General features: G+C 37.5%; 1 protein-coding gene across 1 annotated transcript; it reads right to left on the bottom strand.

Annotated features, from left to right (window-relative positions):
- Positions 1-1,829: 1,829 nt before the first annotated feature.
- Positions 1,830-3,328, bottom strand: LOC122531306. Its single transcript, XM_043659109.1, has 2 exons — positions 3,086-3,328; positions 1,830-2,744 (listed from the first exon to the last, which is right to left on the bottom strand). The coding sequence occupies exons 1-2, from the start codon at positions 3,326-3,328 to the stop codon at positions 2,595-2,597; spliced, it is 393 nt and encodes a 130-aa protein (XP_043515044.1). The 3' UTR covers positions 1,830-2,594.
- Positions 3,329-12,677: the final 9,349 nt, after the last annotated feature.

Raw genomic sequence — 12,677 nt, 5'->3', positions numbered from 1 at the left:
GGAGGACTTAACAGCGGTATACCTTGCCGGGGCTTCGGGCACGCCGACGAAAGGGGGTACAGAAAGATAGAGAGAGAAAGAGAGAGAGAGAGAGAGAGAGTGAGAAAGGGAATCCGGGGGCCCCGGAGGACAGAGAGGCCGATCCGAGAAGCCGAGTACAACGAGCCGAGAGAATATATACTAGGTAGGTAGGTAGGTATGTATTTCGCCTCCGGCGACTCCAGGTATAGCGGTACTCTTCCACCTTCTTTCCCCGCGGATCTCGCCATCGGGGCCCCTACCCCTCGCCACGACCACCACCTCTTTTCGTCCACCTTCCACCTCTCGTACCTCTCTCCCTCCCCCTGAACACCTCGTCGCCACTACCACCTGTGGTAGTCTCTCGGTATCCTCCTCCACTTCTTGCTTCTTCTCCCTCTTTGGAGCCGCTGTCCTGGTACCCCACGTTCCCCCCGTTTTCTATACCCACAAACGTGGCCCCGTGTTGTTGTTTCTTCGTGAACGTGTGTATACGTGTGGGTAATCTGTTCACAGTGCTGCCGTTGCACGTGTCGCGTTCGAAAACGATCGTATTTTTGCTCTCTCTCTCTCTCTCTCTCTCTCTCTCTCTCTCTCTCTCTCTCTCTCTCTCTATCTGTCTTTGCGGAGATCGTGGAGAAGCACACACGGTGTGGTAGAGTATATATAACACGTAGAGACACGGTGGGTCTGCGGTCTACCGCTGCTGAACGCAGCGTGGCATGGCCTGCAGGATCTCTCAAGGACGTAGGCCGTGAGCTTTTCGGGCCTCGCTCGACCTACTGCGAGCGCGCTCCCGTCCAGCCGGAGACTTCAACGAGCGCGTAAGAAGGGTCTCTGCCCTCGGCTCGGCTGAACGGAGAATGGTCGGTTAGTTGGACTGTTGAGAAAGAGCGGAGCGCACGGTTTCACGGATGACGATGCGACACCTTAGCGCAGGGGTGGCAATAAACTTTTCCACCCCTGCTTGCAAATTGTTTTCCTTCAACTGAGCTTTTCGACGCTGCAGCTAAATTGTTTTAACAACGAAGACTTATGTGTTTATAAATAGTAGACATGTAAGAAGATAGAACATTAGATAGAACTTACTGCAAATAGCTTGCTCTATGCGTCAATAGCATGAAATGCGCCATGATTGATACAATTACCATGAATACGTTCAGCTGTTAGAACTGTTTTTAACTGTAACTAATTTTTATTTGTTTTACTTTTTCTTTCGTACTTCCTTTCGAATGAAATGTACAGAACATCATTATCAGTCTGTTAGAATTAATTCAACATTGATTAACAAATTGATAGAAATTGATTAAGAAACGATTATTAAGAAAATAATTATTTATCTACTTTGAAAATTAAAATTTAAAATTTATACGTAGACTTTTGTGATTGGACAGGCCGCAAAATAGTCTTAAAAGATATATATATAAACAATATTGAAATTACAAGAAGAGAATATCTACGAGAGTTTATTATATTGTTAATTAAATTTCTCTCTGTCCCTTTCACTTTGAATATAGTAGAGATACGAAAGAGAAATGTCTGAATTTTATACACCATTTGTGAATTACAATGGATAATGGTTAATATGTTGAAACAAATTTCATTTAACTTTCGTATAATTCAAACAACACACTGAATCATACAATGACGGATTGAAGAAAGTTGAAGAGGCAAATTACGAGTTAATATCCACGATTTTATAAGACAAAATTATATTTAACGAGAGAAATAAATAGATATAATGTACGTCTCAATTAAAATGGAACGTTGATGAAAAAACAAGTCTAATATAAACATTAGTAATCCTCGAATATTAATTTTCACAACTTTCTTTTGTTTATGCTGCTGTACGAACAGCGTGTTACTCACCTGGCTTCAGAAACATATTTACAAGTTTGGATAAAGAAACCTAATCATTCAACGTCGCCAATAAGTGATCTCAAAAATGATAGTAAACCTTCTTTTTTGAAGTAACTGATAAAATAGCCATTACTTACTCGCGTGGTAGTATTTTAGATATCGTAAAATAATATCTCACTCCACTTCGTTATTTCTCTGTGCTCCAATTTCTTACATATCAAAAGCTTCTTTCTTTCTACACATTCACAAGCGTAAAAAATTAAAATAACTGACGCACAAAGTAGAATCTTTTAATTTTTTTTTTTTAATTTATGATTAACGTCGCATCTACCTTCTGGTCATTAGCAACGGCTAGGTTTCCTTCTTTTCAAGACGATTGTATCTTATGGTAGATGTTAGTTTCCTTTAGATAATTCAGGACATTTCCTATGTGTTTCTGCGACGTCAGGACTGCCGGTAAAGTTATTTTGTATTTTTGCCTTCGAACGTGGTACTTGCTGCATTCAAATAGAAGATGGGTTGATAAAATTCGGTTGCATTGGATACACATTGGGGGTTCTGTTTTTTTTTTAAATAGATACTCATGTGTGAGTTTGCAGTGTCCTGTTCTAAGCCTTGTCATGACTATTCTGTCTTTTCTTTTCATGTTGTTGGTAGGCATTGTTTGATAGAAATCTTGGGTTATATTATGAGTTTTTGTTTTTTTTGGAGGTGTTTCATATTTTGTTCCATGATTGTTTTTCGGCATGGTGGTGTAATGTTACAACAAGGTCTTGATAAGTCTTAATTCGTCTTCGGATGACATCCGACGAGGGCGATGTTGCTTCTTTGACTGCCATGTCAGCTTCCTCGTCAGCTTTGATTCCCTGGTGGGATGAAACCCAGGCGATGATTATGTCTTTGTTATTGTTGGTGAGGTACGTAATAATATGTTGAATGTTTAGAATGGTTTCATGTTTTGTTTTACTATTCATGCTTTCGATTGCTCTGATTACGCTCACGGAGTCTGTAAAAATGATGGACGATTGAATATCGTTGTTTGGTGAAAAGAATCTTTTAATTATTTCCACGTCAAGCGTGAAATTCTTATTTTTCATTTGCCTGATTCAAAAATGTGTCTGTTCAAAGATTTGTCAGTATAAGAATAAAGAAAGTTTTGTTTCAATTTTTGTTGCAATTTTTGTAAAAATTGAACTTCCAATCGCACCTTCCTTCTGACTGGAACCGCGTCTCCCTTGCCAACATCATCCTCTGTTGCAGCTTCCTGTCGGTGCGTTCCGCTTCGCGCTTGCTCGGCTCCGGGATCGCAGAATCCGCGCTTTCCAGGGCGCGACCGCGTGATAAATCGGCCAAAAGGAGGAACACCGAAACGAGGGGATTCCGTGGCTCGGGGCACGCTCGCCTCTCCGCTGCAACACGCGCTAAACTGGTATTTAAAGCTGGTTATCATTTATCGCGGAACCGTTTCGCGAGACAGCCAGCTACACATCCGTTTTCGTTCTCGTTTCTCTCTTCTTCCTTTTTCTTTTTCGTGTCGGCGCGCATCGGCTGACTCTCTGGACCCTTGGCGCGCGCATGCACGTGCTACCGGGTGATCAGTCTCTCGCGACCGGTGAGCAAACAGTAGGGATGGGACTAAGTATAATACGCGCTTGCTATTGAAAGGTTCAGAAATGATTTCGAACTTTTCGCACGAATGGTAATTTATATATAAAAAAAAAAAAAAAAAAAGAAGAAGAAGAAACGTTCTAGGGGTGAAACGTTTCTCCGATGAAATCTTGGTTTCTCACCGTGAATCCTTTAATGAACTTCTTCATCGAGAGAAGAGTAGAAACAGGACCAAGTACAATGCTTGCTTACCAGTGCCATTGGAAGATTCAAGAAAGTTTGAACTTTCGCACAAATGGCAATTTATTAAAAAAATTATTTCTGAGAAACGAAAATTATTTCTGTGGTGGTATAGTACAGTGGGTTTATATTTAGTATAGTATAGTAAACACAGTATAGCTAGTTTAGTAATATAATTATAATATAGTAAGCACAGTAAGTATAGTATCATAATTATAATATAGTAAGCACAGTGTAGTATAGTTAGTATATAATAAGCATAATTAGTATATAATATAATAAGCATAGTGTAGTGTAGTTAGTATATAATATAACAAGCATAGTGTAATATAGTTAGTATATAATATAACAAGCATAGTGTAGTAAAGTATAATATAATAAGCATAGTGTAGTATAGTTAGTATAATATAACAAGCATAGTCTAATATAGTTCGTATATAATATAACAAGCATAGTGTAGTATAGTTAGTATAATATAATAAGCATAGTGTAATATAGTTAGTATATAATATAACAAGCATAGTGTAGTTAGTATAGTTAGTATAATATAATAAGCACAGTGTAGTATAGTTAGTATAGCACAGTAAATATAACACAGTAAATATAACTGTAAATATAATACAATAAATATAGCTAATAGTAAATATAATACAGTAAATATAACTAATAGTGAATGTAACAAATATAAATATGACTGAAAATATAATACAGTATAGTACAGTAAATATAAATATACACATAAGTTTCTTCACGAGAGTTCATTTGCTCGAGCAATGATTAAAATTTTCTTCAAATAAACGGAGTACTCACTGTGTACTCTGAATACTACAGTTAAACATCATCGAAATATTTGCAGATCTATCTATCAATTAAGGATTGCGAGGTGCTCGATCCCATCTCTAGCAAAGAGTATGAAAAAGACGTAGGCGATGGCGGGCCGTTTAATTGCGGAATACCAGCACACGTGCACGCGTCGATAACGCGTTTCTTTTTCGCTTCTCTGACATCATCGATCAGCCACCCTGCGCGATTCCGTCGGTTTTTACCGCCGTACGCGCAGCCATTTTCCCATCACGTTCATTAATCGATAGATTAAAGATCGATATTTTTGCCCGCGAAGACACTTTGATACGAAACTACCGCTATTGGCGGCACTCTCAATTAGAGTAAAATAATTATAATTTCACTTTGGGATTTTTTAATTTAATTCATCAACATTAATTTAATTCATCATCTTATAGCACACGTGCGTAAATAATGCGTAAACTGAGCGTCAACATCTTCATTTTTCTTCTTTCGTTTTTCTTTTTTTCCTTTCAATTGAATTCTGAGTAATATTACACGCCTGTTAATTATCATAATTAATCGTGCGGTAACACCGGTAAATGGTACGTTCACTTCTAAACATCGCTATTTATTATCGTAATTAAAACACCGCGGTTTATCTATCGACAAGGCGAAACGACGAGCCTCGCCTCGAGCAATTGAAACAACGCAATTTATCTGCCAAACCGCGCCACTCTCTTTCGAATAAAGTATCAAAAATCATCGAAGAAAGCTGGATTAATATCCACGTCCAACGTTATTTATACATCCTCGTTTCTTCTTTGGAACAATCGACGCAGCACACGCGGCTCGTCCGTCAACGAAATGGGGAACAACGAAATTCACCGTCCCCTCTGTGACTTCTAAATTTATTCTCTCCGCGTAATTAACGACAGGGTCTCTATCTACCAACAAGACTAAACAGTGAACTTCGTCGTTACCATTTCCAAGCCTCGTTATTCTCTATCTGGCCGCGACGCGTTTTATCTATCGAAGGAACGACGAGACAATCGCGGGAAACACGTTTACCAAAGAAACGACTCGCGATAAACAAAACTAAATCGACGTTGATGTTCGCGTTCGCGTTCGATTAAGTCCTCCGCGGGGAGAAGAGAGGGAGAGAGAGTAAGCGAGATACCAACGGCGAGAGATAAAACCAATTCCTGCTCGCAAATAGACAACATTACACTGCTCTCGTGCGAGCAAAAGAAGGAATACTGAAAAAGTGAAATTGTCGAACTAATTTCTTTCAATTTAAGTTATTATATAATATTATATAATTAAATATTATATAATAATTAAATAATTATTAATTTAAATTATTGTATAATATTTGTAATAATTATATAATATTATATAATTAAATATTATATATAAAAATAAATATAAATGTTATATAATTATTATACAATAATTTAAATATTATATAAATATAAATATATAATATTACAAATATTATAAATATAAATATATAAAATTATAAATATTATAAATATTATAAATATATAATATTATAAATATTATAAATATAAATATATAATATTATAAATATTAAAAATGTAAATATATAATATTATTAAATTAATATTTAATTATATTAAACATTATATAATAATTTAAATTACTGAATACCAAAAAAGTGTGGTGAAAAAGTAAAATTATTGAACTAATTTCTTTTAATTTAAATTATTATATAATGTTTATAACATTTATAATAATATTATATAATTAAATATTATATATAAATATAAATATAAATATATAATATTTAATTATACAATATTATATAATAATTTAAATTATTGAACTCTTCTTTTTATATTGATTTTTCCCTTTTTCTTAAAATATTATGGGCACCTATGAGGGCACATGATTCTATGATGTCACTGTTCACATTCGTGTTTCAAAACTAAACTACCACCACAGTGAGTAAGGCCAGAGACAATAAACTCTCAAATGGACACAAGTTTTGAGAGTTCTATCGGATAGTAAGCTCTCGGAGAGTATTTCGGTCTCTCTCGGAGAATGAAAAATTCTCAAAGCTGCTCTCAAATGTACACAACTCTCGCGAGAAACTCTCAAATGGAGGGCAAGGCTTTACGCGCGTCGTCACAGTGAATGATCGACGGGAGGAAGGTAGGATTCAGCGGCGAGGGATGAGTTTCCCCTCCCACTCTTTCCACCGAGTTTACGGGCCATTATTCCCGGGCGATAGATCGCCGCCCCGTCGATTATTAACCATCGCCGCGATCTTTAACTCAGAGAGAGAAAGAGAGATGTACGCCAGTTAATCGCCGAGATACACGCGCGGCGCGCGTTTTGCTCGGACGTCTGGATGACAAAAAGCCACGAGCCGGTGGTACAGTTTCAATCGAGAGAGGAGAGTGGCTATGTAGCCGCGAACCCGTTAGCTCTGTGACTTGAAACGAAACAGTAGTGAGATATTGAATTTAACGAAGCGTGTGCCATTTTTGTTTCTGCCGCGCGATAGGGCAAAGAAGAAATACAGCGGCCATGAAAATTCAACGGCTGGATAAGGAGTTTGAGGCTTCGTACATTTTTTTTAAAGAGATACTTATACTTCCGAGAAGTGATCAAGTTTCGATCCTCGAAATCGTGAAATACTCGGAATTATTTTAAACCTCGCGAGTTATTGTGTGACTTGTAAAGTTAGTTTAGTCAGTGTATAGATACATGAAAATGTATGATACGAAACTTATATAAATAATTATTATAATATAAATACGTGATTTATAATATAAATTTACATTTAAATTTATAATACAAATGATACGTGAAAATGTATGATACGAAACTTATACAAATAATTATTATAATATAAATAAATGATATAGCCAAGAGGAACACAAATTGCACAGAGATATAAAATTTTCTACCTCTAAAAAAAAAAAAAGGAAACGATCTACGCACCGAAGGATAAGATCGCACCCTTTCTTTACCCTGAAATTCCTGCCGTACCGGCCGTCCCATTAATAACCAGCGTTGTTCGACAAGAAATTTATACGAGGCCTCGATACAGAGGCGGAAAAAAAAAAAAAAAAAAAAAAAAAAAAAAAGGGAAAGAAAATAGAGCGGAAAAATACACAGCGGGGGTAAAAAGAATTTCACGGTTGGAGCAGCGCGCATACGTACGTACGTACGTACGCGGAATATTTTTGCTCGCGGGTGTTTTTCGAGTTGAAACGGAATTTTTGATCCCGGGCTGCCGCACGAGGAACCGTCGAAAAGGTCGATCGAAGCCAGACAGCCTGAGAGTCAACTCTTCAGACTCTGTAGCCACTCGAGCAACCATCGGGGGAGCGCTGTGTCCCTCCAGAATGGATGAAACTCTTTCTAAGACGCTTTATCGTCGAGAATAAATGACCTGAATTTATGCAGCACATCTGCTCGATATATTGTTCACGCGTGTTACCCGCGTGTTACACTCTTACAATGATTTATCGAACACTTACGCAGTTCACGCGCGGTGCAGAGCGTTTCGAATTTAAATGTCAAAAGTTCGGGGCAAAAGGGAAAGAAGTCCTTTGGAAGTTTGCCCGTTGCCGCTCCGTTTTCGAGAACATGGGAAACAAGGGACAAAAGAGTCCGCTCTCTCGCTGTTATTTATTTGCACTCGTTCGGCTTATCGTCCATATTATCATCTTATAACATCATTAATTTAATGAAGATACCAGAGACAGAAATAACAGCGATCGCAAACGTTTCTGTGAAAAAGAATCAACGAGATTATCATCTTGCAACATCATCTATTTAATGAAGATACCAAGAATCAAAAAATAATAGTTATGGCAAAAATTTCTGTGGAAAAGAACTCAGTAACTCGAAATTCGTTTGTTATTTACGTAGATGATATTAATCCCGAAATGTAAAGAAAATTTCTCAGAAAACTACGTGATTAAAAAGATTCAACGTGTCCGTTACGAATAATGGTCATGAGTGGCTAAGAATTTCTTTCGGCGCCGATAATCGTTACTGACTAGGGGAGTTCACATTTCGGTCGTTCGTGGCAGTTTATCGATGAGGGAAATTTATTTCGATTGCTTGGTAACAGTCACCGATGAAGAAAACTCCATCTCGATCGTTCGTAACAGTGCAAAGTGTGAAGTGTCGTTTTGCATTCGATCAAAACAATCCTCCGTAACCGCGTTAAAGCATTTTGAAAACCGCGGAGTTGCTTTCCGATGTGAATCTCGCGGAAATTAACGAGGGAAGAGAACCGAAGTAAATTTCCCTCGTCGATAATAATCGTCAGCAGCCGAAAGAGAGTTTCCCTCGCTTGAGAACTCGTTACAAGTAGTCGAAGTAAATTTCCCTCATCGACGGTGGTTATTGGCGACGAAAGAATTTTTCTTGAAACTTGCAAACGTCCGTTGCAATCAGAAATTGTTACGATGACTTTTTTCAGTCTAGTTAGAATAGTTGTGGTCCCTGGAAGATGCTGCACAAAATGCTAAACTTTCGCGGCATTGCGAAACATTGACCACTGGATTGCAGCCAGACATTGTTCAAATGATTTTATTTGGTTTGATATACCAAACTACGGTTCGTTCTCGCAGTCGCTCTCTCGAGTTGATCGGCATCGAATGAACTAACCGAACGAGTGAGAAAATGAAAACTTTTCTCTTTCTTTCTTCGCGATTCTCTTTCAAGAGAGAGCAAAAACAGAGCAAAACACTCGAGGGACTTTATATTCTTAGTTTGTCGATTATTTATTCTACACGCTCCCAAAAGTTTTGACTTTTAAATTTGGGACACTCTGGGTTTTTATTTATTTGACGTCAGTTAAAATTTCAAGAATTAAAATTTATCGAGAAATGTAGGACGAACACGTCTGAAACGTTTAAAATATTAAAGACGTGTGGCAATGTTACTCGTCTTTAATATTGCGGCGCAAAACCGCCAAACGTGAAATTAGGAGATCGATGAAGACGTACTTGCGTATGTATTCTCCCCGCGCGATGTTATCACGTACGCAATAAGCGCTTTCCGCGACCGGCGAAACAAATAAACGATGGATTTGATTAACCTGCAAACTGTAAAAGTTTAATCGCTTTCATTTTATTATGAGACAGCCGCACATACATTTGTAGCAAAGCTTTGCGTGGAATTGAATTCGTATCAGGTAGAACGCATACGTCGGTTAGCCAATATCGAGAGTTGTCGGCGTTGTCTCGCTCTGTTCCGATCTCTATTTTACCGTAGACTTTTTCGATAAAACGCGTTTCGGTGATGGATGGTTCCGGGAGTATAACAATCGGCCTCGGGGAATTTCGTTCGCGGCGGGGAAAAGCTTGGCGCCGGGGAAATGAGATGAAAAAGGAAACGGAGGCGGTTCGGGGAAAAATCGAAAGAAACTCGCGCGCGAAGGTAAGGTTTCGTTAAATGATTACGTAATAATATCATCAAATTAGAAAATGGTAAAATTTCTCATTAAAAAAAGAAAAAAAAAAAAAAAAAAAATAAGAAAGAATGGTAAAGTATTAGATTGTTCCAGAAGTTTCTTTCGGACACAAGTTTTGGAAATACGTCATCAGACGAAGTTGTCGGAGTGACGTATTTCCAAAACTTGGTGATTTGCTGTAAGGGAGATAATAAATCAGAATGGATTCTTTACACAATAACTATATTACTGGGATGTAATATGAAACGTAAAATATTGCACGATTATTATCTATAAAGCGAAAGAAATTTTTTTTCTTTTTGCAACAACCTAATGACGTTATCGCCTTGTATTAAAAGTTTGCAAGAATCGTCTCATCATCTACTGTAGGAATCAGGCTCCGTTTCTTGGAATTGATTCGTTGGAATTATCGAATGCAGGATTTACGTCATAGGCACGTTATCTGTTATTTTTAACACCGTTGCATACGACGGAGAAGTATGTTGCTGGATATTACAGCCCAAAGGAACGAGGAACGAACTTAATAACCACATAATTAGGGTCACGCCGCGTCGCCTGCTCAATAACAACGGCTGCCGTGTTATAACCTTGCTCGCAGAGCCAACGACGTTGGTTACAGGCCTACACAGCACGTGAGTCACGCTTCTTTCAACGTGGTTGCACGTTGGCTGAAATGACTCTCGTCGAACCTTTGCCTTACTATTTTCTCTTCAACTCTCGAGGCGAGTTGAAGATCATTTCAGATATAGTTTGTCATTTACCAACGTTCAGTTTGGCATTGTTAGAAAAATTGGATTTTCGAGATTTCATTCGATTACGGAAGCTGCTTTTTACTTTAATTTGTAAAATCAAGGAGTGCGAGTCGATGTTGTAAGATCGATCGCAAGGCAGGAGGTTAAGGAGTTACATAACCTTAAAATTGCGAAATAAGGAACCTCATAACGTTGATTGCGAAATTGCGAAGGAAAGTTGAAGAGCCTTTTTGTGAAGATAAAGTTACATTTCATTGAAGGAAATGATATGTATGGTTTATTATAGTTATTGTTCAATTGGTGATTGCTAGAAATTCGAAGTAGATATACGAAAGTAGTCGTTTCGTCGAAACATTGTCTATGGTATCACCGTGTGGTTTTTTTCTTTTCTTTCTTTTTAATTTCATGTCAAATTGCACGAGAGAACTTGAAAATGTAATTTTCAACTCCTTTGTTAGTTAACGAAAAGAGAAGAAAAATACTCGAATCGAGAATTTTTCACTTTGTCAAGTATTCAAGAGAATATTACCAGAAATTTTTATCCAAATTAATTCGGTGGTCTGGCGTTGTCTGAAAAATTGAAAATTCCGAGAAAAACAAAGTCTGTCAGTTATAACAAAAATTACTTTCTAAAGTATTCGTAATAACAGGATATATAATTTTTCTGATTTTTATTAAAAGTATGTGATCCTTTAATTGCAGAAGACACAGACATACTGAAATTAGTGGCTAAAAGGCCCGAAAACAGATTGTATAGGTCACTGAAAGACTGAACGATATAAAACAAAAATAACTTTTGCAAACACATGTTTTTAAAATTTTTTATTATTTTACTTGAAAATATAATTAATGGAATATTTTTCAGTGCTATGTGTGAAAAACAACATCCCACAAATGACCGCCAAGTTATGACTTTTTCAAACCTTTCAGTTTTTCAGTATATTTAGAACAGAAATCCATGTTCTTTGCAGTTATTTTTCGTTCGCATAACAGCACTCAACAAGTAGAAGTTTGCCCAATCCGGGCTGAGTAAATCTCCTGGGCCACAAACAAATGGACAAACTCGCCTGAACTCCGTGTAATTTTTATCAGAGCATAGAGACGATTTTTCAGCTAGTTAAATCTTTGCTCATCGCCATTTCGTTTCATTTACGTTGAAATCATCCGCGATGCAACGTACGCTCCTATCAAAAGACACATCGCTGAAATACGAGTAGAACGCGCGCTTATAATATAAATCTACGAGGGGCGAGCGCAACGAGAAATTTAATAGTTGGGAGGAAGCTTTCGCTGGAAACGCTTTTTTTTTTTTCTTATCTGTAGAGTTAACGTGGGTATCTCGTTCTACGCGCTGCGCCCCGAATAATTTAAACGTAATTTTCGTTTAATTACAAGCTGCAGATACGTCTCGGCCGATAAGGCCGACTTCTATTATACCGCGCGTGCAAGAAATCAGAAAGGAGAGGCGATTGTGCCAGAATGTGACTGAAATTTCGGCCCAAAGGCCGGAGAAAGTCTTTCACATGATTAAATAAACGCGACGACGAAAAAGAAAGGCTAAGAAAAGAAAGGCTACTGCTCACAAATATTTACGAATACACCGAACACGTGGTAGAAGTCTAATCGAACAAATTAATCTGATGCTCGACCTTCGTTCGAAGTTGAACGTGTCGGTGAAGAAATATCAGACGTCAAATTTTGGAAGGTCGTTGCAAAGGGAAAATTCCGATCTCGTAGGCTACCAGCGGATTAGATTTACAGTCGCTTGAATTTCTGAAAATTTCGAATGGAAATGATAATAAAAGTTCAGCTTTCTATTATTTTTGTTCGAAACAGTGAATAATATGTCACGCAGAATATACGAATAGTCTTTCATTTGTTTGAAATAATTATTTCTATGAAACATTTTTTATTTCTCTATTCACTGAAATGTTATTTGAAATTTATTTGAC

Source organism: Frieseomelitta varia, unplaced genomic scaffold (assembly GCF_011392965.1).
Source record: "Frieseomelitta varia isolate USP_RPSP 00005682 unplaced genomic scaffold, Fvar_1.2 scaffold_385, whole genome shotgun sequence".
Lineage (NCBI taxonomy): Eukaryota > Metazoa > Arthropoda > Insecta > Hymenoptera > Apidae > Frieseomelitta > Frieseomelitta varia.
The sequence above is the reverse complement of the archived record's forward strand: the minus strand, read 5'-3'. Positions and strand labels throughout refer to the sequence as shown.